The 27,687-nt window shown below is 42.4% G+C and overlaps 2 protein-coding genes across 4 annotated transcripts in view; one reads left to right on the top strand and one right to left on the bottom strand.

Moving 5' to 3' along the window:
• Positions 1–948: 948 nt before the first annotated feature.
• Znf263 (zinc finger protein 263) lies at positions 949–8,485 on the bottom strand. Of its 3 annotated transcripts, none has more exons than XM_046443745.2 (6): positions 7,848–8,485; positions 6,680–6,860; positions 6,127–6,200; positions 5,726–5,852; positions 3,848–3,964; positions 949–2,982 (listed from the first exon to the last, which is right to left on the bottom strand). In XM_046443745.2, the coding sequence occupies exons 1-6, from the start codon at positions 8,232–8,234 to the stop codon at positions 1,814–1,816; spliced, it is 2,055 nt and encodes a 684-aa protein (XP_046299701.1). In that variant the 5' UTR covers positions 8,235–8,485; the 3' UTR covers positions 949–1,813. The 3 variants fall into 3 exon arrangements, with proteins under 3 accessions (XP_046299701.1, XP_046299708.1, XP_046299716.1); XM_046443752.2 differs by having other exon boundaries at positions 6,127–6,161; XM_046443760.2 differs by lacking the exons at positions 6,127–6,200; positions 6,680–6,860 and having other exon boundaries at positions 7,848–8,483.
• A 9,476-nt stretch (positions 8,486–17,961) lies between these two features.
• Positions 17,962–27,687, top strand: part of Mefv (MEFV innate immunity regulator, pyrin) — a 19,205-nt gene continuing 9,479 nt past the window's right edge. Inside the window, exons 1-2 of the mRNA XM_046443738.2 lie at positions 17,962–18,082; positions 25,080–25,892. Of these exons, the coding sequence (XP_046299694.1) occupies positions 25,376–25,892 (517 nt within the window). The 5' untranslated portion in view covers positions 17,962–18,082; positions 25,080–25,375. The remainder of the gene's footprint in view (positions 18,083–25,079; positions 25,893–27,687) is intronic.

Raw genomic sequence — 27,687 nt, 5'->3', positions numbered from 1 at the left:
ATCCCTGGTACAAAGAAAAAAAGAGAGAAAGAGGGAGGGAGGGAGGAGGAGAGAGAACAGGGAAGAAAAGGGGGAAAATCAAGGGAAAACTCACACTGAGGCTGGGCTGAGACAAGACTGATAAAGTGAGAAGGGACACAGTTATTCCCATCACTTAAGAGTGATATTTATTTGATAGTTAATTGCTAACAGATTGCTCCATTGTTTTTTTTTTTTTTTTTGTTGTTGTTGTTGTTTTTTCTCCCAGTGAACAGCTAGTTCCATACCTTCCTTCAGGGCCATATAAGTCCTTCTGATAACTCCCAGAGTAACTGCTGGTACTCTTTCCTATAGATGCACACTCCTAGAATTCCTATTCTCATTCTAATACATGATTTCCCCTAATAATGTTCCCCTCCCCTGTATTTTCCCACCTTTAATGACCAATGACTCACTGACATCAGGAGCATCTTAGCTTCCTTCCTAGGAACCAGCTACAAGAGCCAAATATCCCATCTATCCTGTCTTTTGAAAAAGCCTAACCTGCCTCAAGCTACTTTATAAGAATATAATTTTTAAAAAAATATTTTAGTTGTAGACAGTTATCTTCATTTATTTTTATGTGGTGCTGAGGATTGAACCCAGTGCCTCACATGTGCTACAGCCTCAGCCCAAGAATATAAACTTTCTTAACAAAGAATGGAAAACATTTTCAGTGCTGGGCAACAAAAAGAAAGAACAACTTTGGGAGACCAAGCAGCCATTCAGCTTGACCTTGTTAGTTGGTGGAATCCAGCCCAGAACCCATCAAGCCCACACCTTCCCGAAGCCTATATGCTGCCACCTTTGTCAAAACCTTTCTGACCAACCCAGGAAGTCCACAAGAAGAAAGCTGGGCCTCTGAGAAGAGGCTGGATACAGATCAACACTGAGGTTAAGACAAAGGCCCTTAATCAAGATTCACACACATTCATGTTTCCCAAAGATATTTATTACCATTCAAACATTTTCAACAGGGAAAACATAATCCCTAACTTCTGTAGGATCCACTTTGATGGAACCCTCCGTCCAGGAACAAGACTCTGGAGCTCTGTTTTTTTTTTTTCTTTTTCTTTTTTTTTTTTTCTTTTTTTGACAAAGGTGAGGGAAGGTTTCAATCTCTGCAAAGGGTGGAGTAATCACTCACCCATTTCATCTGCCAATTTTTGGGCTTACCTGCAAGTTCCACCTCAGAATTTCTCTCAAACCTCTGGTTCCTTTTTGTCTCCAGTCATACTTGCTTATATGGTCTGCCGATGGACACTCCTTCCACCACTGCACTGTGGTGGTTGACCAAGACTGCCCACAGCTTTCTAGCCAGAGCCTTCAAGAGAGCTACAACCTACAACCAGGTTTGTTTGACCTCCAGCTGGTTTCCTAGGAGACTTGGCCACTCTTCTGTGCTCTCAAACATTCCCAAGAGCCCAAACACTCCTACTGACTCCAAAGGGAGGAGTAGAAAAAGATCACAGACTCCCAAAGTTTGGGGGTTAAAAATGGACACAGTAAGGCACCCAAACCACACCTTGGTTAAATGCACCAAGAAGGTGGGTGCACCTTCAGACAAAAAGTGACCCAGAGCAGGTCACTTCAAAGACTTATATCCTTACTACTGTAGACTGAACTCCTTTTTAGTGTTAAGCTAATATTCTGCTGCCTCTGCACCTCCCTCTAAATGAGCCTCATATTCTCTTTATATTAACTACCTGGAAGACAGGTCATTTAGCCAGCTGGACTCTTGGAAAGACCTCTGAATATGCCACTGATTCCGGGGCTAAGAGAAGTCCCACTGTCCTTAACCGGTGTGAGTTCTCTGATGACTCATAAGGCGTGAACTCCGAGAGAAGCTTTCTCCACATTCGGAACATTTATAGGGTCTTTCACCTGTATGGGTTCTCAAGTGACGAATCCGATTAGAGCTGTGAGAGAAACTGTCTCCACACTCATGACAGGTATAGGGTTTTTCACCTGTGTGAATTCTCTGGTGCCTGATTAAGTTGGATCTATGAGAGAAGTTTTCCCCGCAAAGGGTACATTTATATGGTTTCTCTCCTGTGTGTGTTCTCTGATGTCTGGTGAGGTGCATTCCCTGCCGGAAGCTTTTCCCACAAGTCAAACATTCAAAGAGTTTCTTTTCAGCTCTGTGGGCTCCATGGTTTGTAAGAAAGGTGGCACTGTCACTCATGGCCTCCCCACACTCAGAAAAGGGGTCAAGTCTCTCTTTCTCATGGGTTCTTTCATGAATAACAAGGTGTGAACTCCGAGAAAAACTTTTCCCACACTCAGCACACTTATAGGGTCTCTCTCCGGTGTGGATCCTCTGGTGCCGAAGGAGGTTGGAGCTATGAGCAAAGATCTCCCCACACTCTGGACACTTGTAGGGCTTCTCCCCAGTGTGTGTCCTCTGGTGCCTGTGAAGGTTAGAGTTGCAAGAGAAGCTTTTTCCACAGACGCTGCACTGATAAGGTTTCTCACCTGTATGGGTACGCTGGTGGCGGGTCAGGTGGGTATTTTGACTGAAGCATTTTCCACATTCCAGGCACTTATGGGCCTCCTCTCCTAGGTGTGCTCTATGTAGTGACATAAAGTGTGGATGCCCACCAAAAACTTCGCCACACTCCACACCCATACACAGTTTTTCTGCTGCATGTATTCTCTGGTGCCTAATTAGGTTTGAGTTGTTAGAGAAATTTTTGCCACACAAGGGACATAGATGGAGTTTCTTTGGCTGCAGTTCCTTTGGTCGCACCAGTTCTCTGCAACCTGTGGCTCCAGCTAAGGACTGCTCTGTTCTGTCCTCTGGGGGAGGTTCCCAATGCCCTTCTGCCCTGTCATGAGGTCTTCCCAGCTCTGGACTCCAGGGTACTTCCCCTCTGGCCTGGCCAGGGAACAGCACCTGAGGATGGGTGTTCTCAAGGGAAACAGATGGAGAACTTCCTTCTGGGTTCTCGAATTTCTCTTCCCCTGGTAGAGAAATTAAAGCCAAACCTCTATATTATTTTGACACTGGAGGAAAGAAAACCCCACGTCTCTAACTATCTTTCAGGTCAGAGGCCCTAAAGGGCTAGTTCTACCTCCATTTCCCATCCTCTCCTGTTGAGAGCCACAGCCGAAGGGGCCCCAGCAAAATTCCAGCTGCCAGCTGATTGGCTCACAGCGGCCCCAGCAACTTCTAGCTGATTGGCTCCTCTGTGGTGATGCTCATTGGGCTGTTTCCCCGCCCTTTCAGACTACAGAGCTGCTCATTGGGGGACTTTTTGTTGGCTCCACCCACAGGACTCAGCCAATAGGCCTCAAGAGCAGGAGGAGTGGGGGAGGTTGAGAGGCTTGAGAGAAGCCGGTGGTGGCAGTTGGGCTCTGAGGGTTTTTCCTGAGGAGCTGTGTGGTGTGGTGTGTGGTTCTAAAAATAAAGTTCGTTTCTTTTGACAAGTGGCTCCTGAATTGTGCCCAGCCAGACTGCAGCACTCTCCCTATAAGTATAGCACTCTAGAAAAGCATCTGAATAAAGGATAGGGCAGATGCTCAATGAATCAGAGCTCAGAACAGTCTTGGAATTCCCTTCTTAAGGTCTCCACCTCACCTCCAACGGGGCCTCTTGCTTCTGCCTTCCAGGAGTGGTTGATTTGGAGTGAGGCTAGGATGGGCCAAGTGAGCCTAAGAGTGAGTGCTTCCTCATTTGCCTCACAGGCATGGAAAGTGAGCAGTGGAGACACAGGAAACAATGTATCTCCATGCCAGCAGTAGTAGTAGGCCCTGTACCCAACTTTCATCTATCTTGTGTTCAACCTCAAGATGCCTTGCTGGGTAGATGTTCACCTTCATTTCTTACCTGGAGCTGCACTTCTGGGGCTCACACCCTCCTTGCAACTCTGGACACTGGGATCCCATGGTTTTCCTCCTTGTTCCACCTGGGTTTTGAGGGCTTCCTGACTGGGAATGTGAGATTCTGTTTACAATGAAAAGAAATAGATTGCTATGTCACCACTCTCCTCTACCAAGCAAGGGAAAAAAGAAAACCTTATTCCCTGCTCTTAGTGGGGAGATGAATGCTCAACAAGTCTGACATCAATTACTTGGAATACACACACTAAACTATTCCCAGTGGTTACCTCTACAGAAAGAAATTAGAGGAGACTATTTTTTTGTTTGGTTGGCTTTAAGACTTTCAACACACTTGGGATTTTTTTTTCCCCCATGAGAATGTACACTTCTGAAATTAAAACAACAATAAAATTAACATGTTCATGGGAACATGTAACATGGGAAAGGCAGCGGAGCACAACAGACACTAGTATGGCAATTTGTAAATCAATGGATGTGTAACTGATGTGAATCTGCAATCTGTGTATGGGGTGAAGGTGGGAGTTCATAACCCACTTGAATCAAAGTGTGGAATATGATATGTCAAGAAATTTGTAATGTTTTGAACAACCCACAATAAAAAATTTAAAAAAAAAATAAATAAATAAACAGTTACTTGGAAAAAAAAAAAAAAATTAACATGTTCAGGATGGTTAGCTCATTGAAAAATCACTTTAACGTATCAAAAGAACCTTGACTCTTACATATAAATATGATTTGACTTGAAAACTCCAAGGAGAAAATATGACAATGAGAAAAGGACCCACAGCTCTGAAAGGATGATGAGATTAAAACCCAAATGTGCTATTTCTGTGCTATGCTAAAAAATAAAACCAAAAACCTCACTCCAACTCCAGCAAACATGGACCCAAACAATTTCAATTCCAACAAATTATCTGATTTTTCTCTTCCTAGTTAGCACTCACTAAAGGAGCTTTGTTCAATTTTGGGCAACAGAGCAGTGGAAAAGTGATGAAAAACCTGGAGTTGGTCCCAATGAAAAGAAACAAAAGCCAGTAACAAGCCCTTTGCAGAAATAATGTATCTGAGTCCAAAAAACTATGATTCTTTTATACAAACCTGATAGATGAAAATAAACTGCAGTGATTTCTACTGGCGTGTGCTGCGATATAGCTAATTATACAATTGTGTTTAAGACCTCCTCCAGCTTTATTATAAAAATTTTCATCTTCAAAGGAAAGTTGAGGAAACTGTATAATAATTTTCTGTATATCCTCTTTCTAATCCAACTATCAGTTTGTCATTTCATATGCATCATTTTTAATCTCTGCACAATAGTTCAACACATAGATGCATTATAATTTATGCATTATTTAACCTGCTTTTTTTCCCAAATTTCCACATGGCCCTCCACTTCCCTGCATTTCTGTAGACTATAAGGGCTAATAAGCTGCAATGTTGATGCCAGTGCTTTGTCTTTGGAGCCTAGAAATACTAATGGAGGACAGGAAACAAGCAAGCTCTGAAGAATAAGCACCTCAAATTTACAAAGAATTAAGAACGTTGAGCCTCCTTAGCATCCTGGGGGACTGAATATGTGTGATGTGGGCACTATCATTGGATTTGATTTGTGCTGCCCTTGGAAATACATTATATTCAAACTTTCTGCCTTAGTAGAGTTCAGCAGTAGAGCTTAGGTCCAGGGCTGTCCATTAGAGTGCCAACTGTCTACTTGGTAGATATCTAACTAATCCTAATGTGGGGAACTTTAGAAAAAGGGAGATCTCCTGAGAATGCTTCTTGGCAAAATTGGAGTACGTGTTCGTGGGGCAAGACCCCGGTTAGAAATGCCACAGTTGTCATCCCTAAGAAAGAAAGTCCTTACCCAAAGAGTCCACATTCTCATAACTCTCCTGCACCGTGTCCCTGGAGAGGACTCTCTTATTAGGATCCTGGTGACCCCACTCCTCCTGGGAGATGTACATGGCCACATCCTCTATGCTTTCAGGCAACTGAAACAGCACAAGATCTCTTTTAGCCCCAAATGCACCAAGAACAATTTGAGTGTAGTCATGAACTAAAGGGGCAAAACTCAGGGGTGCCAAGGACACACAAGGAAGAAAGGTCAAAGAACTATACATGATGGGTAGAGATGAAGAAGGCTTCACATTTGGTTAGGGAGAAAGATCCTCCAAGTGGCCAAAGGACCCCTTCTTATCCCAAAAGGAACACTCCAGGGAAGGAAGGAGGTGCTGATGGGGGAAACAAGGGGAACTGCCACATCACCTGGGGCCCAGTCATCTCCTTGTCTTCCATGTTCCCTTCAGGAGGAAAGAGAGAAAGCCAGGGAGTAGATAATGCTGAAGGTGATAGAAATCACAATGAGAATGGCATTCCAAAATGTGGGGCAACCCAGAAATCTTGTCAACCCACACATTATTACAAAACAGTTTGTGTTCCAGAACACCCAGACTTTGCTTTTAGGATTGACACTAAACCAAAGGTGGCAACAGGCATAATAAAGTGATATCCAGAATGATGGGGCCAGAATGCTAGGAATGCTAGCAGTCTTCCACACTGTCAGCAGCACTCCAAACCTCCCACACCATTCATCTAGCTCTATACTGCCTGTCCTGCATACAAAAGGGTTCAAAGAGATTCCCCTTCTTTCTCCCACACCCAGCAGAACCCACACCCCACTTCTAGGTCTTTCAAGACACATCCGAGAACCTCCACTTCAGAAATTCCTTTCCTTTGGCACCTGTGCTACATTCTGCTAGTATCGGGGCAATCCCAAAGCCCTTCCTCCCTCCCACCTACCCAGATAACTGTTCCTCACCCCTGTCCTTTACAGCCTGGGGGTCCCTTTTAGGGCTGGGGCCTAGCAGCTCCTGCAGCCTTGGGCCAGGGGTTCGCTCAGTCTCCATTGGCTCCAGCTTGAAGCTCGGTGACTCTCCTGCTGTTTCCAGAGGCAAAGGCTCCTCCAAAAGTACTTCTGTTCCCCGCCCTTGGTTTGTGACCTGGGAACCAACCCACATCACTCATCATCACAACAGGGTGACAGAAAGGGACATCACTACAGGATTCTAAGTGCAGGTCTTCAACAGAGAATTACAGAAGATTCCCTTTGGACTTGGCAAAAGAAGGCAGTTTACACTAAAGGCATGTGCATCCCTTGTACATCAGTGAAATTGGGAAGGGAAGACTAAAGGAGGGAAGGACAGTGTCCATTCCCACTGTACATCTTCCCCACATTCTTTATTCACGTGGCTCCTTCTGTTCTCCTTCACCTTTTCTACTTGCCCTATTTCTCACTACTGGATAAGCCAAACTTTGATGGGGGTAGTGGCAGTGACCTCAGAGCCTCAAGGCCAAATTGTTTTTCAATTAACAGACATCCAGCTCTGCAGGACAACACTCTGTCCACCCTAATAGAACAAGAACTAATGGGTACTAGACATTAATAAGCTGGGACTGTAGTTCAGTGGTAGAGCACCCTCCTCACGGGTGAGGCACTGGGTTTGATCCTCAGCATCACATAAAAATAAATAGAGATACTGTGTCCATCAACAACTAAAAAATAAGTAATAATAATAAATAATACGCTGGTAGCCATCAGTGTCATCAAAACTTTACATGCCACTCCTCCTGTTACCCTCAAAATGGCCCCCAAAAGTATTTTATCAGGGGGCAAACTGAGGCCCAAAGAGATCAAATAACTTGCTAAATTCGCAAAGCTAGTAAACAGCAGAGTGAGGATTTGAACGATGGCACTCTAACAAACTACTGCCAAGGCACTGCCTTCGTGTGGTAAAAGGGTACTTTTCACTGCTCACCATGTTCATAGGGGGGAATTCTTAAGAATGAATGTTCCGGACTAAACTACAAAAACCCCTCTTTCCCATGTAAGGTCTACCCAGAGCAACCAAGTAAATTTGGGGAACTAGGCAAACGAGATGTCCCAGTCCTCGGGGCCAAACCGGGGATAAAACAGCCCTTTCTCTCACCTGTTGCCTCAGTCTCCCGAGCTCTCTCTGCATATCCTCCACAAGGGTCACTGCCTCTTCGCCGCTCTCCGGATGCAGCTCCTGCACCCTGCTCTGGATCTCTTGGGGCAGGATAGTCAGGAACTGTTCCAGCACCAGTAGCTCCAGGATCTGCTCCTTGGTCCGCATCTCTGGCCGCAGCCAGCCATGGCAAAGCTCCTGGAGCCGGCTGAGCGCTTCCCGGGGACCAGCGGCCTCTTGGAAGCGGAATCGTCGGAAGCGGAGATGGGAGGCCTCTTGGCTGGGCCCTGGGTCAGGCGGGGGCAGCTCCTGGCTCCAGGCGCAGTCTTCCTCCAATTTCACTATCAGCAGCCCTTCGCGTTCCTGAGAGCCCGGGACCGACGCCATCGCGGTTCCCCCAGAACGTCTTGGCCCCGAAACCAGCTATGCCTGCCTTGGACGGCGCCGGGTGCAAGGATAAATGGCGTGGGCAGAAGCCAAGGGGCTGGGGTCTCCGAATCCTGGCGGAGGCCCCCAGCTTGACCTCAGCGGGACAGGAGCTCCACCGCTTTTCTCCCCTCACACACCCACGCAAGACTGAGTCCTCGGCTCCCACGCCGGAAGTTTCAGCGCGCGAGTTATACGTCACAATCCAACGGCCCCTCCTCGAGCCGAAGCACGGGTCATGTTTTGCATACTCTAGTGTCCATTGGGTCAAGTCTCGCACAGACTTAGCACTGACCAATAGAAAATAAAGATTCGCCCGCGGAGGCGGGATGAGTTAGGGGCCAATTGGGGACGGGAAGCTGGGCCACCTGACGAGTCCGGGAGATCTCCGTAGTTGGGCCCGGAGTGGGCGGGGCTGCGAGTTGGAAGCGGGGAAGCCGGAGGTGGGTGTGGCCGGCGAGTGACCTGGGTCAGGTTTCCCCAGCAAAGTTTGTCGAAATGTAAATCCTCGAGCCACGCATGATCTAGAAACAAGCTAGATCAGGGCGGGACCCAGGAATCTGAGTCGTTAACAAGCGCCCCGGGATATCTTCCCAACGAGTCCCCAGCTTCCTGGGCTGCTCTCGGCCGCCGGGGGTCACCACCCTTTTGGGTGCGCAGTAGCCAGCGCGGAGCCTACCGGGAGATGCAGTCCGTGGCGCAGCACCACTATTGCGCCTGCGCGGACTGGGGGTGCGCTGCCGTAGGTAGTGGATACATTCAGAGTCTGCGCTGCGGGGCGGCCTAGAGGAACGCTGTGCGTCCGGCCCGCGCTCCAAGCTGCTCACCGCACACCCGGCTTTTTTAGCCTTTTGCCCAGGGTCACCCCCGCTAGTCTGCTCGGGCTGCCCTGAGTAAAAGGTGCTGGGGGCTGCGGAGCATAGGGTTTGTGTGGAAGAGTACTGAGAATTTTGCTTTGTTTCATTTCAGGTGACTATAGTTCCACAAACTGTCATGATAAATGCCTACCCAGAGGCCACATAGCACACGAGCACGTACAAGTCCATTTCAGGAAAACCTTGTTGAGACTTGTGACCTGAGTCCCTTAGGCCATTTCGATGTTTTTAGACAGTTTCTATTTAAGATGACTATAAATTCCAATCTCGAAACCACTACTCCCTGGCATTTACTACGTGGTCTCAAGCAATTTATTTAATCTCACCAAGCCAGTTCTCTTTTCTGTTTTGAGGGTGTAATGTTATGCCCAACTCATAAATGGATTAAACTAGCTAAGGTAAGCAGAATGCATAGAACATTGCCTGGCTCATAGTCTGAGTATGAATTCAGTATATTATTAGGCACTAGTAAAACAGAATAAATTCCTGAAGGCTCATCAAATCTCACAAAAAGGCCACTTTATACTGAAGGCCTTAGGTTCAATTCCAGAACCAAAAAGTTAATTAAACTTAATAAAGTCACTTAAATAACTATTGCAGAATATTTGGTGTAGAAATGTTGGCAGAATTACACATACCTTGATAGTAAGAATGATTTCTACCTAAGTTCCCTTTGATTTTAGGCTATTAATGGGTACTTACAGGTGGATGAACTTTTAGGGTTATTACCATTAATATTCCTCCTCCATTTCTTTCAAATGGCCTACCTATATGCCAAAGATAGAGTAGCTAGTGTTTGGGAATAGGATTATGAGCAAGCAGATCTATTTAAAAGGGTTCATCTGGGTGGGGGGTCTTTAACCTGAGATCAGGAAAATCTTAGAATCTACTGTTCCAGTAGAATGTTTTGGGATGGTGACTACTGGATACTTAAAATGGAGTTGCTAAGTTTTACCAAGTGGCTACCACATTAGCACAGTTCTAGAGGATGGGTTTGGTGATTTTGGAAACCTTTTGATATTCTTTGCAAAATAGCATGTGTATGTCTGTTTTCCAGGAAGTGTGTCTGTTACTATCCAGTTCTCAAATCCACTAAAGTATTAAGAAGTGTAAATTTATGGATCAAGGACCTAGACATTAGACCAGAGACCCTGCACCTACTACCAGAAAGTATAGGCCCAACTTTCCTTCATGTCAGCTTAGGAACCAAATTCCTCAACAAGATCCCTTAAAGTGCAAGAAGTAATATCAAGAATCAATAAGTGGAGCAGGGTGCAGTGGCTCATTCCTGTAATCCCAGCAGCTTGGGAGGCTGAGGGAGGAGGATTTCGAGTTCAGTGCCAGCCTCAGCAATTTAGCAAGGCCCTAAGCAACTCAGTGAGACCCTGTCTATAAATAAAATACAAAAAAGGATGGGTTTTGCAGGTAAATGGATGGAGTTGGAGAATATTGTGGTAAGTGAAGTAAGCCAATCCCAAAAATCCAAAAGCCAAATGTTTTCTCTGATAAGTGGATGATGATCCATAATGGGGGTGCGGGGAGCATGAGAGGAATGGAGAAACTTTGGATAGGGCAAAGGGGAAGGAGAGGAAGGGAAGTGGGTATGATGAGATGGTACCTGTATGAAGACACGAATGGTGTGACTCTACTTTTGTACAACCAGAAAAATGAAAAGTTGTGCTCCATTTGTGTACTATGAGTTGAAATGCATTCTGCTGTCATGTATAACAAATTAGAACAAATAAATAAATAATTTTTAAAAAAGGGCTTGGGATGTTGCTCAGTAATTGAGTGCCCATAAGATCAATCCCTGGTGCAAAAAAAAAAAAAAATCAATAAACGGGATCCTATTGAACTAAAAATCTTCTTCACAGCAAAGGAAATAATCAAAAGTATGAAGACAGAACCTACAGAAAGAGAAAATCTTTGTCATCTGCACTTCTTATAAAGTATTAATCCCCAGGATATATAAAGAACTCAAAAACCTAACACTCAAAACCAAATAATCTAATCAATAAATGGGCAAAAGAACTGAACAGGTACTTCACTGAAGAAAAAATACAATCAGTCAACAAATATATGAAAAAATGTTCAACATTTCTAGCAATTAGAGAAATGCAAATTAAAACTACACTGTGGTTTCATTTCATTCCAGTCAGAATGGCAATTATCAATAAATGTTGATGAGGATGTGGGGGAAATGTAATCTCATACATTGCTAATGGGGCTGCAAATTGGTACAACCACTACGGAAAGCAGTATGGAGATTCCTCAGAAAATCTGGAACGGAACCACCATTTGACCCAGTTATCCCACTTCTTGGTATATACCCAAAGGACTTAAAACCAGCATACTATAGTGATGCAGCCAAATAAATGTTATAGCAGCTCAATTTACAATAGCTAAACTATGGAACCAACCTAGGTGCCCTTTAAGAATGGATTAAATGTGGTATATATACACAATGGAATATTACTTAGCTATAAAGAAGAATGAAATTATGGCATATGCCAATAAATGAATGGAACTGGAGACTATCATGCTAAGTAAAATAAGCCAATCCCAAAAAACCAAAAGCAGAATGTTCTCTCTGATATGCAGATGCTAACTCATAATTGAGGTGGTGGGAAATAGAAGTTAATTGGGCTAGACAAAGCAGAATGAAGGGAAGGGAGAAGGGATGGGGATGGGAAAGACAGTAGAATGAATTGGACATAACTTTCTTGTGTTCATATATGAATATACAACCAGTGTAACTCAACATCACATACAACCACAAGAATGGGAAGTTGTACTCCATGTATGTATAATGTGTCAAAATATACTCTACTATCATGTATATCTAAAAAGAACAAACTTAAAAAGAAATGCTGGTAGGGTTGTAGCTCAGTGGTGGAGTACTTGCGTAGCATGTGTGAGGCACTGGGTGTAATCCTCAGCACCACATAAAAACAAATAAATAAAAGAATGTTTGGAGACTATTTCCTTTTAAAAAAATTGACCAAGACTGCTAAAGAGGTATATATATATATTTTTTTAAAGTGCTACTTTAGTGCTTTGGTAAAAAGTATGCTCTCATAATCACACATTCTACCTTTTTATATTTTCTTTCCTCACCTGTAAGTGGCTCCTGTTACAGAGAAAAATTTGGATCTCAGACAAAGAACTCCTACCACTCCTGGTTTTAGATCACAGGGGTACTGGACTCTAGGAATGCTTTCAGGCTTTGCCTAGGTCTTACAGATTCCCTGACTCTCAGGGGGTCAGTTGTCTGTACCTGGTTTTCAGAGTGACATCTGTTCAATGTTAAGACTTTGAAGTCAGCTCTGTGGGTAATGAGCATTCTGAAACACCACTCTTCCTTCTTATATTAAGATCCCCTGGTTCTCCAGTCTTCAGTCACTCCAAGCCTTTGTTACTTACCACTCTCCACCAGTTTGTTTCTTTCCATTTTTAGATGTCTTCAGCTTTCCTTTAATCTATGATTTAAGTTTTCTCTTACATATACCACATTACTCTTATTTAAAATATTTTTAGTTGTAGATGGACACAATACATTTATTTTTTTATTTTATGTGGTGCTGAGGATTGAACTCACATAAGCTAGGCAAGTGCTCTACCCATGAACTACAACCCCAGCCCACTCAACTTTGAAATCTAGCATTTGAAATGTATTTTGTTATTAATCTAGTTATTTCATTTGAAATGCATTTTGTTACTAATGAAAACAAAATTTCTTCTTCTCCATGAAAATATAAGGCATTTTGCTTCACTTCCTATATTTTGATAAAATACTCTGGAATTTATATTTTCCTTTGGATTAACATTAACCAAATTATCTTGCTAATATTGTTTGGTAATGTTAATATTTAAATAGTTTCCTCTATTTTGATCTTAAGTCACTATTGCCAACCCATATTTTATTAGAGACAGTAAACTTTCTCTGAGAAGAGGAGGAAGAGGAAGAAACATGAAAAGAAGATGCAAATGATAACCTGAAGGAAGTGATAGGTTGCAACAGGAGAGCTAACTGGATGAAATTCTACTAGTGGTCTTTGGACTGAGAGAAACAGGTAAGTTTTGTTGTTGTTGTTGTTTTTATCAAGATAATCCACTTCTAGACTTCAACTAAAACAAGCACATAAAGACTGTTTTGCTGCTTATCAGCCAACTCAGTTCAGAACCTAATTTAAAAAAAATCTCTTCAAGTAATAAGGGTAAATAGTTTCATAACTTTACTTTAGTGCTGGTGATGGAACCCAGGGTCTCATACATTAGACAAGTGCTCTATACTGCTCTCGTAATGACCACGTTTACCTTTCCTCTCTTAGGATTTCTTAGAGTGAAAAGATTTGGGATTCTCTTCAGGAGATTCTGTTTTCCCTTTAGTTAGACAATGCACATCTTTATTTTTCCCCTCACTTTATTTCTTCTTGAAGAGCGTGACATATGCTATTCAGTTTTCTTCTCTCAGGTTTTGAGATCAAGAGAGAAAATTAAGATTCTTCAACGCAGAAAAAACTAGGGACTGTGCACTGTTGCTTTAGAGGGGAATGCTCTTCATAGTCCCATTTTACACAAAAGACTATTAAAACATTTGGGGAATCAGGAAAAACCCCTGACTTAACAAAGATTGCTTCTCTCCTTTATAGGGAGAGAAGCCTCAGAATTCCAACTAGAAGAACTTCTCAAGCTTAGAATTCCCCATAAGAAAAATAGTTCAGAATAGAGACCTCACCAGTGCCCTCAAGGTAGAAAATCTGTTGATAAGAAGCTGTAACTTATTGAGCACCAGAAGATTCATTCAGGAGAGAAAACTTACAAGCACCCTGGCTGTGGAAAAAGTTTCCTTTGTTAAGACCTTTATAGACACCAATATCCCTACACAGGTGAGACAACCTAAGAATTTCTATATTTTATGGAAAGCAATTTGGAAATGTGTCTTCTCTCCTTTTTATAATTTTTATTAGTTATTGACGGACCTTTATTCATTTGTTTGTTTACATGTGGTGCTGAGAATCAAACCCAGTGTCTCACACGTGCTAGGCAAGCAATTTACCACTGAGCCACAACCCCAGCCCAATGTCTTCTCCCCTTTAGTCAAGGAGTTCCCTATCTGAGGGGAAAAATGAAATAGAAATCAAAAAATTAAAATCTTCACATATGCACACACATAGCTTTCAGTGGGCTCCCCACCATCATAATAATAAAGCATAAATTTCTCAAGCTGGAAAGGTCTTCACAACATGGCCTTAAAGTGTGGCAATGAGTACTGCATTAACTCCTTCTTGCACCCCAAGTCAGCATCACTTTAGTCTGTGTTCCCATGGTGCTTTGTTTATATCTTGCTTTTGACACTAAACATCATGGTTCATTTGGATTGCAATCAGACTCCAACCTGCATCCTCTCCTGCCCTTCCAATGTACACACATCAGCAACTCACATGAATGGATTTTTCACAAGGTAGAGAACATCTATAATTCATCTCTTCACCCTAAAATGCCTTGTGTATAGTAAATATTTAAAATTAATATTTACAAAATCGAAGAAAGATATCAAATAGATCTTGGAAACCATGAACATAGAACACTGCATAGATAATTCTAGATATATTCCTGATCACTTTTAAAAAGTGCAAACATCAGTACCCACCTCATAAAGTAGTATAAGTATAAAGAGTAAATGAGGGTGCTAGGGGCATAGCTCAGTAGTAAAATACTTGACTGGCATGCACAAGACCCTAGGTTCAATTCCCAGTAAAACACACACACACACACACACACACACACACACACACTAACTGAAATATATTTAAATGCAGGTCTTAAACATAATAAACTTTCAAAAATTGGTATATTTTTATTCTTTGTTGTTTGATGTTTTTTTTTAACAAAAGCATGCTATGTAACTTTAGTTACATCCTTAAATTATTTTATGTAATATTCTCCTATTTCAAAATAGTTTATTATTGCAGTTCTTAATTTTATTTCTTCTTTGATCCCCATTGCCCTAATAATAAAGCATAAACTCCTCCATAAGGCTATAAAGTCTTGCTTATATTAGAGAATTGTTCAACTGGTCCAGATGTTGAAGAAATTTTTCCTTATAGATTTTTTTTTTACTGCATCACTAGAAAATGAGGTTCATTCTGCTTCTGTTTTGAAAAGTTAGTTCATATTTCCTTGTAGACTTATATTTGACAAAACTTATTAAGTATCCTAGACACAAATAAGATGAGAAAATTATCCCCCCCACACCTAAATTCCCCCTCTCTAGAGGGTTTTGTTGGTTGTGCATCCTATTAATCTCTTCAGATGTGCTTAACATAGCTATATGTATAAATTATATGTATGTATCAGCCTATGCATATTTTCCATATTTAAAAAAAAGTAACAGTGTGCCTGTGATATCTATCTAGGCCCAATCAAGGACTTTCTTACTCTTACCAACTGTGCAATATGCAGTGTGGATGAATCATGGTTGTACTGACCATTCCATGCTGATGTGTATTTAGATTGTTTCTATATCTTTTGCTCTAATAACCAACACTTCCGTGAACACCTCAGATACGCATACTAGTGTTCATTTGGTAATTTCTTTAGGATAGAGTACTAGAAATGAAAAAACTAAACCAGAATGCATATACATTTTCAAGTTTGAATAATATTGCCAAATTGCCTTCCAAAAAAGCTTCACAACTTTAACTCCTACCATAGGATACTAAAGTGCCTGTATCCCCACATGCTCATGAAAGCTATGTTTATCAACCTTACTAATTTGTGCCAATACCATGGGTAAAAAATTATATCTCCTTGCTATTGAGATTTCATTTCTCTGATTACTTGGAGACTTAGCATCTTTTAATACCTAATGGCATTTTGTGTTTCTATTGTGAATCGCCTGTTTATGTCCTCTGAACATTTTTTAAAAATAGAGTGCTTTACTAATTTGTTTTTGTGGTACTGGGGATCAAATTCAAGGCCTTGTGCATTCTAGACAAGAATTCTACCACTGAGCTACATCCCCAGCCCTTTTTATTTTTTATTTTGAGACAGGGTCTCAAATTGCCAAGATTGGCCTTGAACTTGCAATCCTCCTGCCTCAGCCTCTTAAGTCACTGGGATTATAGGCCTTTGCCTCCACGTCCACCTAGAAATATCTTCCACACTGCAAGATCATAAAAAAAAATTTACACATTACACTTTCTATTTCTTTAATAATTTTAGTCAACTTTTTTGTACATGGTGAGACAGAAGTGTGTATATTCCAGAAGGATTCTCAGCAGTCCCAAAACCATTTATAAATTTGGCTTCCTTTTCCCCTGGGCTTTTAAATATCATCTTTGGTATAAGATAAATCCATTCACACATATTTTATGGATGCTTTTGTTTCCATTTACCTGTATATCCATTCTTATAAACGCACCACTTTTAACTACTGTATTTTTGCAGTATGTTACATCTGGTATGATACTTTACCCCACCATTGATCTTTTTCACAATGTTTTTGGTTATGAATTTAGGGTCAATTTGTTAAATCTTATTTTTAAAAATCTTGTTAGGATTTTAACTTGGGTTGCAAAGATTTGTTGATTATTTTAGGAATGCTTGATATATTTATGATACTGGCTCTTCCATCCAGGACTATGATATATTTCTTCAATGGTTTGGGACTTCTTTTATTCTGTAATGCTATGTGCTTTTCTTTCCATAAGTCTTGTGAATTTCGTATTGATTTATTTCTAGTTATGGGTTTTGCTGCTATTGTGCATAGAATCCTCCTTTTAAAAGTTTGTTTCCTAGTTACTCCAATCAATTTTCCAAATGCCTACAACCAGCCCTCAAAACCAGCTTCTCTCAGAACTAGTCAATACTGTCTGCATCTAGAAACATGCTGTGTCCCAGGACCAGGCAAGTAGGCTTTGCTGTTCTTAAAGATCCAGTAAGTAAAGCAATTAAACAGCAGTGCTGTGGGAGGTCATCTGGCACGTGATTCGAGTTACCTCCCTGGCTGAGCAAGAGGCGCCTAGACACATCTTTGTGTCCAGAGCTTTCCCCACCCTTCTCAGGTCCGAGGGCTTGTCCGGAGGCCTGCCTGGCCACAACCCCTGAAGACCCAGTCGTCTCACCTGACCTTGGGACACTGCCCCCCCTCAATCTTGATTGGATGGGATTTTTCCCCAGTATTTTTTGTTCCCCAATAAAAGTCCACTCCCTGGCGTGTTCTCTCTCTCTCTCTCGCTAGCCTCTTCAGTAAACCTCGCTACTCTAATAGGTAGCTTGAGGCTGGAGGTAGGAGAAGCCGTCCTGGAGCTGGTTTAAAGGTAATTAGAGTTTGTCTCTTTAATTCAAACTCCTTTTTTGGATTTGTCACGGAGCTGAACCTTCATTTATGAAGCCTGTGCTGGCGGGGGGGCTAAACAGTGTCTCTTTTGGTTTTAACATATTAGGGGGTGGGGTCCTATGGCTAGAAACCCCTAAGTAGTCCTGGGAGTCCATGAACTCTCCAAGCTAGTATTAAAAATTGCAGCTGCAGCTGCACCGGCCCTTTCCTGGGAAAAACCATTATGTCTACAGTTAAAAGCGTTTTAAAAGATTGCTCAAAAAGAATTATGAAAGAAAATTTAAGCATTTCTGCTCTAGGGTTCCCAGGGGCAGAGTTTGAGAACCCTTGCTTTCTCATCCTGTTTTCTGTTTGGGAGAACACTGCGGGGCTGTTGTTGAGTTTCATGATCCATTTGTTTTCACAGTTCTTGTCATATCTGGACATCACTGTTTACCTCTTTATGGTTAATGCTTCTCTCCACCCTACCAGATAAACGCCGTGGGGCCAGGATCTTGCGTGGTGCGTCCGTCCTCCGCTGGGTGCTCGGCCAAGGAAGGAGGGTGCTTACGGCTGGAGTCCTTTGGGGGCCGGTGGGCTCCGACAGCCCGGTAAGTCCCTCTCGGCGAACCCTCCCAACCAATGCCAAGCTCCCTCCACTTTGGCCCGGGATACAAGCGCTGCGAGGCGGCTCTAGAAAGCAGCAGCTACTGGCTATCTAGCCTGTCAATCAGGTCTAGGTCTGCGCCCCTGGAGAGAAGTAGTTCTGCGTCGCCAGCGCAGGTGCTGCGCGGACCAGGCGAGTTCTGGTCCATTCGCACCGCCAGCTTGCTTTCCGCCCCGCTGGGCAGGAGATGCCCGGGCCTCCCCTTTCCTAAAGGAGCGGGGCATGGACCATGCGTGGGTTGGGTCTTGCTTGTCTGGGCTGACGCCTGCTCAGGAGGTGCAGGCGGGGGCATCTCAGGGCTGGGTTCTGTGCCAGCCCACGGACTCCGAGGGCCAAGGCAGGGGACTACTCCCCAGAGGTCAGGCACTTTTGTTAATGTTTTCTAAACTCTTGAATCAACCCGTTTGACAGAAAACGGAAGCTCAAAGGAGCCGGTTACCCAGCTCACGTCACGCAGCTCCTAAATCTTTTTTCCTACCACTTTGGGCAGCTTCCAGACCCATAAACAAGCAGTTTCGAAACAGGATGATGCGTGGCAATGACCGAAGCACAGGACAGGGAGAAGCATCTTAAAGGACAGGGTTAAGTAGAGGAACCTCAAAGGAAGAGAGCAATTGGGTTTTTTTTTTTTTTTTCTTTTTCTGCCTCCTTCACTGAACTGGAAGCCCTTTAGGTGTCAGAGACTGTATGCCCAAAACCTGGCTGGAGTGGTCCCTATAAGTATCGGTAGGAAAAAGTTATTATAAAATTCTGAAACAGTAAGTTGAATGAGTAAAATGAACACTTAATCTCTACCTAGATGTAACAATCAGAATAAGTCATATAAAGTGTATAGCACTTTATAAAGCCCCTTGCTTGACGTTATCATTGCAAGAGAACCCTCATTTGATGAAAGTGTAGGGGGTACATATTCCAAGTCCAGTTACTGCAGCCCCTCAGCAGGGTCAGGCCCACCGGCAGCACCTGCTTTGGGAGGCTAGCTTCCTGCCCCTCCATCTATCCTTCTCAGGTTTTAGATTGTCCCTTGGGAAGTGCAATTACTAACATGTTTCTCAGGTGAGAAGAGTCCTTGGTGGAAGACCTGGGTTGGGATAAGTAGGAGAGCTGGACAGAGATGAGAATGAGATCAATGAAAGCTCCCTGTTGCCTTCAGGTTTTAACAGGGACTCCTTAAGGTAGCATAAAAGATCCTTTATATGATCCTCCCAAAAGAAATGGTTTCACAATACCTCTTTACATCCCTCGTATCTAATCCAAACCATCCACATCATGTCAGCTCCATCTTCAGGATTATCCAGAATCTGACTCCTGCTACCAGGCTGGTTAAAGGTCCTACAACCCCTGTCTTACACTATGGCAGCAGGTTGCTTTTTCCTCTCTCTGTTCCATCTTTTCTCCTCTACTGTCTCTTCTTCCTACAGAGTGAGAGCTTTTCTTTTAAACATGTCAAATCATGTCACTGCTAGTGAAACTCTTCAGTGTTCCTTCATCTGAGAGGAGAAGCCAAATCTTTAGTGTGGCCTGGAAGCCCTAACTGAACTGGCTCCAGTTCCAACTATAACCCCTGCATTCACTCCTGCTTCATGAGCCATACTACGCTTCCTCAAACTCTAAGCACACTGTAAACCCAGGGCCTTTGCAATCACTATGAATAGATGAAGACTGCTTATTCCCAAATTGAATTTGTGACTCACTCTCCCCCACTTCCTTTAGGTCTCTGTTGAAGCACAAAGGGCTTTCCCTGCACTCACTAACCCCCTTATTCTGATAACAGAGAGGAAAACTTTTGACTAGGTGATATTAAAAATGAAGTCCAGTGAGTGGAAATAGACAAGTCTTTAATTGGGGCTTCTACTGAAGGGAATAGTACTGACTGAGGGTCCAGCTGCTCCCTGGACAAAGGGAAATGAGAGCTTTTTATGATTTTCTGGGGTAGATTAGGGTCTGGTAATTTTCCATTGGCCAGGGGCATGGTTCCAAAATATATTTCTTCTTGTGTGAGACTCTCATCACCAGATGTCAGTCAGTTTGTCCTAGGAACTCCTGAGTTACTCTTGCAGCTGGCCCATTACCCTGTGCAAACATCCTGTCCATGTGGCAAGGTCTGGGCCATATAATAAGGATGAAAGACTTTGGGTGCTTTGGCCACTTCAGCTGCTGAAAAAGCCGAAGAATGGGGTAGAAGAAAACACACCCCTGCTCCAATGGACAGCCAACACATCCGCATGCAGAGCCAAATAGAATCTGACCCAAAAGTTAGGGCAGCAAAGGGGAGAGACATAATGTGAACACAGAGATCTCATTTCATTCACCCATCTGACATCTTCAGGTCCAAGTGAGGAGTCAATGTTTTCAGCAAAAGCTACCTTCAGATCCCTGAAGAGTAACCCAGGCAACCATTATCGTCACAACCCATACATCAGAGGTTGTTAATCACAACCAAGCTGATAGGAAACTAATATATGGCTATATCATCCTTAAAGAAAAGGGGGACAGTAAAACACCATATCCCTGAATGTCTCCTTTCTGTTCTCAATAATCCAGTCAAAATAAGGGAACAATGAGAGCAAGCCTGGATTGGAATATCTAGATACATATTATCTTGAAGGACACTGGCTTTCCCTTATGCACTCTGGGACCTAAGGCAAATTAGCTTTATCTGCAGAAAGCTACTTTCTTGCATGTACATCAGGACAATTGCTCCTTAGGATGCTGGTCACACAAGTAAACTAAGCAAGGTAGTGCTGATGATGTCACTGCTTCTGCAGCCTAATGTATAAAACTCCTCTCTCAGAGATGACATGGGCAGAACTGAGGGCACTGTGGAAAGGATATGTGTCACTCATCAAGCCAGGCATCACTGGACAAAACTCCACGAAGTAAAGAAGGCACTGCTTGGCAAAGCACCTAGAGGGAGGGGGAGTGTTGTGTGTTCCATCTGTCACCACTGAACTCTCCTTGGAGCAATCGCTAGTCTCTTGTAAGCTTTTCCCCAATAAGTCATATGTCTCACATGCCATCTCTCGGCACTTTCTCTGGCCTTCCAGCTCCCTACCCCACTGCCATAGCACAACTGGGCTGTGAATATGATAAATGCCTAACTCTGGGACCTCCAAAGTTGGTGATTTTTTTAAAAAATTGATTAAGAAGCTGGAGGGTTTATTTAGACTTTCCCCTGGTAACAGTTCCATCTTGTGTAAAAGTTCTGCTTCTGTGGGTTTATCAGGATCTCATGGCGGGGTTTGTGGAAACTTGCACAAGAATAGAGCAGCAACATGCTCTGCTACAAAAGGGTCACAGCTTACTGTGCACAGGGGCTTATTTCATTATCCCAGCCTTTTGGCTCGTGACTGTTTCTTTTGTATAGTTTTTCAACTTCCTTATAACTACCTAATGTGTAGCATGTTTGTTTATTGTCTGTTCACACTTTCCTGTAAGAATGTGAGCTCTGAAAGGGGCTTGGTTTTATTCACTTCTGTGCCCAGAGTATCTAGAATGGTACCTGGCATATGGCAGGTGCTCAATAAATATGAGTGAAGTGAATGGCGGTGACTGTCCCTTCTGGGTAAGTTTTAAGCATGTTAGTTAACCTCTCCAGAGATGGCTGCCTGTTCTAGTTTTCTCAGGTTGGGAGGAGTTCCTACAATGAGGGCCCTCCAGTGCTAAAATGGGGCAGACTATGTTTTGGTCCCATACAAATATGTTGGTCACACCACCTCTAAGCCAAGCTTTCCTCGTCTATTAAAAAAAATTTTAAAAGTATCTTCTTTATAGAGTTCAGTGGAAATTAGAAGAAAGCATTGTGTAAAATGCAAGGCCTACTGTTTACTACATCAAAGACACTATGAGAGTTGTAGTTGTGTTTTGACAGCCTGTGTCAGGTTCAGCTGCAGTGAATGGCCTATATACCCACCTAACTCTGGACCCTTGCCCATGCCCTATCACCTGGTCTGGATATTTAAAGACCACCATTTTGTTTTGGCCATTTTGAATTGGCTGTTTGAGAGTATCAATTTGTGTTTTGTTTGTCTTTCTTTTTTCTTTCTTCCCTGGGGATTGAACCCAGGACCTTGTACAGGATAGGCATATTTTGACCTTTGACTAATCCCTTTTGGCACAGAAACATTTAGAAATTTAGTCTTTTAAAAACTCATTAACTGGGGCTGGGGATGTGGCTCAAGTGGTAGTGCGCTTATGCGTGAGGCACTGGGTCCAATTCTCAGCACCACATAAAAATAAAAAATAAAGATATTGTGTTCACCTAAAAAAAAAACTAAAAAATAAATATTAAAAAAACTCATTAACCTTTTAGGTTCTGGATTTTTTTATTTATCAAGCACCGTGCAAAACACAACCTCAATGCTAAAGTGAAGAACTGTGTTGGGATAAGGAGCCAGCTAGTACATAAATTGTGAATGACCTCAGAGCATTTACCAGCTTTCTCACCCTTGAGAAGCTGTTGAGTAACTCTAAGCAAGGCCTAGAAATTACCTTACACTTTAATGGTTGCCCTCTCAGAATCCCCAAATTAAATATATCATGAGAGGGGGAATTTGAACCATAGTGGGACTCATTATTCTCAGCTCCAGATCAATACAAGAAATATTCTATGGCCTCAACTGTTTTTTTCCATTCTCTCAATAACAGTTGTTTTATTTAAATACCATAAACCTCCTTTATCATGATGCTTTGGGGGATAGGACAGATATTCCCTTAGAGGCTAAGCTAATTATAAATGACTTTTAACAACTATATTTTTCTTATAGTAAAAGTAATATAATATTCATTTGAAAAAAAATCCTAAAATGGGGCTAGGGATATTGTTCAGTAGTAGAATGCTTGCCTAGCAGGTGTAGGTCCTGGGTTTGAACCCAACACCACAAAAATAATTAAAATGATATAGAAATGAATGCCATAGAAAGTGACAAGGTCAGATTGTCTGAGCAGTGCATTGCTTAGAATATGAGCAGAAGGCAGATCTTTTGAACAGGCGTGTTGAATTTAGATTTATCATGTTAACTCCAAACAGAGTCACACATCTGGTGAAAAAGAGCAAGAAAAGACCCTGTTATCACTCAATTTTTACTGCTAAATCAAATAAAATACATTACAAGGGCTATAATTCTATCTTCAAAAACAACTTTTGTGAGCCTTTCTTCATCTAGAAAGGCCCAAATGTCATCAAAATGTTGCCTTTCAGAAGTCTGCCTCAAAATTGCCCCTGTTGCAAAAAGTGGTGTTGCAATTGCAAAATATCCTGTTTTTGGCTGGAAACCCCCATTCCTTACCCTGCTCAGTTCAGAGGAGTTCCTGACCCATCAGGATAGGGTCAGGAATCCCAGGAACCTACCACACCCTGCATGTCACTGCACAACCTCATCATTTCTATCTAGCAGTAGGAGGATACCTGGGAGATGCTGGGTGGCAGCCTTCCAAATTCTGGTTCAGGGCACTGTTCGCAGCAAGACAGTCAACACCCTCTGGACTAACCTGAGGATTTTGAACTTCTGCTATCGGCACCCTATATTTTCATTGGAATTCATCCATATTTTTAGGAAGAATGTTGTGTTTGGAGGTTTCCTTCTCATTAGGATCCACTGGACTAGGTGTGACAAACCCAAGGGCTAACATGAAGCACTGAGCACTCTGTGAAGTGTGAAGCACATGGACGACCATTGGGCAAAAAGTCAAATTCTGCCAGCCAACACCCATCAGAGCCTGATGCCAGGAGAGTTACACCCAGAGGTGCTCACACACTGGGAAGGTGTCAGATATTGAAACTGACCTGTGGGATGGCTCATTCTGAGCTTCAGTGGTCAGTTGAAAAAGTGACATCTATGAGAAGTGTCAAATAGTAAAATACTAAGCTACTACTGTTCAGGGAGACAATGCTGAGAGGTGGTTTAACAGAGTGAGTTTGCATTCTACTTCTGAGCAAGTTCTGAAACAGATACCTGGTGGCAAGTGGGAAGATGAACCCAACCCTGCAGGGTCCACAGAGGTCTTAGCAGATAGTGTTTATGAAGAAGCTGTGCTTGGCACAGAATAAATGCTATTGAAAGATTAAATTGTCCACAAAACATCCTTTTTTTTTCAGTGTTGGGAATTGAACCCAAGGTCTTAGGAATGCTAGCTACGAACCCTACCTCTGAGCTACATCCCCTGTTGCCACAAATATTTTTAATCCAAAAATTTCATGGGGTGGACAGAAAGTTTAAACTAAAATATGCAAATAATGCTAATTCAGTCATAGTCATTGTTTGCAAATACCATTATGAAAGTTGATTTAGGAAGGGACATTCAATGACTACAAAAGCTATTGGGTGAAAGAATGTAAGAGAAGACACACACTCAGGTCACTTATTAATCATAAGGAAAAAATATCCTCGTACATGGGAGAGATCTTGAAGGTGCTTGGATATTACCCTTAACAGACTTATGAAGAGAAAAGCAAACAGATCTAAACTTATGGATGTTTTGCTTGAAATGGACTTTTTTAAAGTTTTAAAATTTTGTTCTAATTAGTTATACATGACAGTAGAATGCACTTTGACACATCATATATAAATGGAGTATAATTTCTCGTTCTTCTGGTGGTAAAAACAGACTTTTTAAAAATCAATGTCTTAAAAGAGAAAAAAGACTGAGGAAGTGGGGAAATGTTGCAGGTAAAAGGAAAATAGAAAAACCAGACAACTGAACAAAGTGCATGATCTCTGGACCCCAAGTTGGGGGAAAATGCTACAAGGGACATCATCAAGACAACTGGGGAAATTTGAATCATGGACTGATTCTTGTAAAACAAAGTTAGCTTTCTTGGATGTGATGATCATACTGAAATTACTTAGAATAATATTGCATTCTTAGTATTTATGGTATGTAGGGTATTTGGGGTGATAGTGTTTACAATATTTATTGGTAACCTCAATATTTATTTCCAGCCTCACCAGCTTTCTTGAGCACCCAGGGAAAAGCTTGCAGTGCTATACCTGCTACCTCTCCCTCCCTCTCCATTGGCCCCAAAGAGTCCATGAACTCCATGAGTCAGGACAGGAGCCGTTGGCCAGAGATGCTGACCCTCAGCCTGGCTCTTCTTCCCCACCTCTCCTCCATCCTGAGGTCCTGGAGCAAGAGAAAACAGATGCAGAGTCTGGACTCCAACCCCAGAGGCTCCCTGATAGACTTGTCCACCTCTCTGCCATCTATCATGGAGTGAAGCTGAGAGTCTGGGCACCAAATGGATGGCAAGATGGAACCTTCTGCACTGGACAAGTCTTTGAGTCTGCGAGGATGCCACAGCTTAGACACTGGCCACGCCCTCATCCTGAATCTCAGTTCCCTCGAAAACACCAAGCATTTCCTGAGCCTTTCGGTTATTTCACAAGCTGCTACTTCCTCATCCTCAGGTTCCAGATCAGGGGGCTGCTTCTACTACCAAAAACCAGACAGCTGGCTCCAGTCTCTTCTGATCAGCGCCATGGACAAGACCCTTAGTGACCATCTGCTGAACACCCTGGAGGAACTGGTGCCCTATGACTTTGAGAAGTTCAAGTTCAAGCTGCAGAATACCAACTTGGAGAAGGAGCACTCCCGGATCCCCCGGGGCCATCTTCAGATGGCCAGGCCAGTGAAGCTGGCCAACCTATTGATCATCCATTACGGGGAGAAACATGCTGTACAACTGACCCTGAAGGTTCTGCGTGCCATCAACCAGCGCCTCCTGGCAGAAGAGCTGCACAAGGCCACTGGCCAGGGTAAGTGGTCCAGGCCCCATCCTGGCTCAGTGTTGATTGCTGGCTGCTGGCAGGAGCAGGGAAGCTGCCTTCAGACCAAAGTTCTCTGGCCTGAGACTAGACCCTGATCTACCGCAGCCTAGGCAACTTGGGTCAATCACATCCTGTCCCTCTCTGGCCTCTGTAGCTGGGTTGGTAAAGTGCCCTCAGATTATTAATGGCTCTAAAAAAAGATTGAGATTCTGACTAGGTCAGAATCAGGAGAAAGAGCATTGGAGTACCTGTTCTTGGAGAACTCTTCAATCCATTTGCAGTTAGCACTCATTTGCAGACAGGTATCTTTGGGATAGCAGGAAGGGTATGCAAACCAATCATGCCAACAAGGTTCATGCATAATAGTCTCATTGCTATCCACCTAATTTCAGTTCCTAATTTCTATTTTTTTTTATACCAGTGATTGGACCCAGAGCTGCTTAACCACTGAACCACATCCCCAGCACTTTTTTGAATTTTATTTGGAGACAAGGTCTCACTGAGTTTTTTAGGGCCTCACTAAGTTTCTGAGGCTGGCTTTGAACTCACAATCCTCCAGCCTCAGTTTTCCAAGCTGGGATTACAGGTATGCACCACAGCACCCAGCTAATTCCCTTTTTTAACACAGGGTTTTAAAAAAATTCTCAAGAGGAATTCATCTCCATCTCTCTTTACTTCTTCCTTTTTTCCTTTTCTCTCTTGCTTTCTTCCTGCTATTCTTTTGTAGTAACTTTCTGATTTTATTATGATCTAATAATGTGGCCTATTTGATTTTCTACATTTAAAGACTTTTTGTGATAGGAGAAGGCCTAATACATGATTGGTTTAAAGAAATACTTTTTGGTGTTTGAATTTTTCCTCTATTTCTAAACTTCAAGACTACATCAGAAATCCCTTCCAGGTATTTCTATGAGGAAGACAGTTTAAATGACATAAAATTTCTCTAATCTTTGAAAGAGTAATAGAACTTAAACTATAATATGATCTGGTAGAGTTTAATGAGTAGAATTTTTAAATTACTTTCTCATGTTCTAAAATCTGAGTATTAGCATCTTTGTGGTTTCTTACCTGTTCATGAGCCAGTTTTGGAAACTTAAATATTTCAAGAAAGCCAACCAGCAAACTGTTATAAAGAACTTAAATTTGTGTTTGTGCATGTGTGTGGTGCTGGTGATCAAACCCGGGCCTTATGGCTCCTAAGAACTTGCTCTACCCACAGCCCCCAAGAAACTTTAATTTTGATAAAATCTTCTTCAAGCCAAAAGTAAGGTGCTGAGTACATATTATCTTTATTTCCTTATGTAGACCTTATAAGTAAGGCTTTCTCATCATTTATAAATAGTTAACAGTATCCTGAAATTTCTAGGCAAACTTTTTTTAAAATCACCATTTATACTTATCTGTGTGAATTAGGATTTTCTTTAATTTATGCAACAAAAGAAAAATACAGGCTCTTTTATAAGTTCTGATTTCAAATTTTTGTGCCAAATACCTTAATTCTTTTTTATTAATTGATTTCATAAAGTGAATATTGTACATCTATAGTAACACAATCTTATACCAATAAACCATAGTTTTTTATTTCTCTCTGTTTTGGAGTTTTATGTAAGATTTTAGTTGAAATAAATTCTTCTGCTTAAAAAGTTTGAAAAGTAGTATTGAGAAAAACACAGCAGATCGTGTGAGTGTTCTTACTAGTGGTACTGGACTACTGCTGTCCAGCATGTTCAACACTTTGCCTTCTGTGATGCTGAATGGGATCCCCTCTCTCTCTTCCACCCAC

The sequence above is a fragment of the Marmota monax genome, unplaced genomic scaffold (genome assembly GCF_021218885.2).
Source record: "Marmota monax isolate L192 unplaced genomic scaffold, Marmota_monax_Labrador192_F-V1.1 WCK01_AAM20220418_F8-fsc00035, whole genome shotgun sequence".
In the NCBI taxonomy this organism is placed as follows: Eukaryota; Metazoa; Chordata; class Mammalia; order Rodentia; family Sciuridae; genus Marmota; species Marmota monax.
Note: the sequence above shows the minus strand (reverse complement) of the source record. Positions and strands in the feature narration are given on the sequence as shown.

Coding starts and splice junctions, on each gene's coding strand:
- Znf263 (XM_046443745.2), bottom strand. CDS start 8,234: ATGGCGTCGGTCCCGGGCTCTCAGGAACGCGAAGGGCTGCTGATAGTG. Junction 3,965..5,725: donor TGAGAATGTGGACTCTTTGG/GTAAGGACTTTC, acceptor CATTGTAAACAG/AATCTCACATTCCCAGTCAG. Junction 2,983..3,847: donor CCCCAGAAGTGCAGCTCCAG/GTAAGAAATGAA, acceptor TTTCTCTACCAG/GGGAAGAGAAATTCGAGAAC.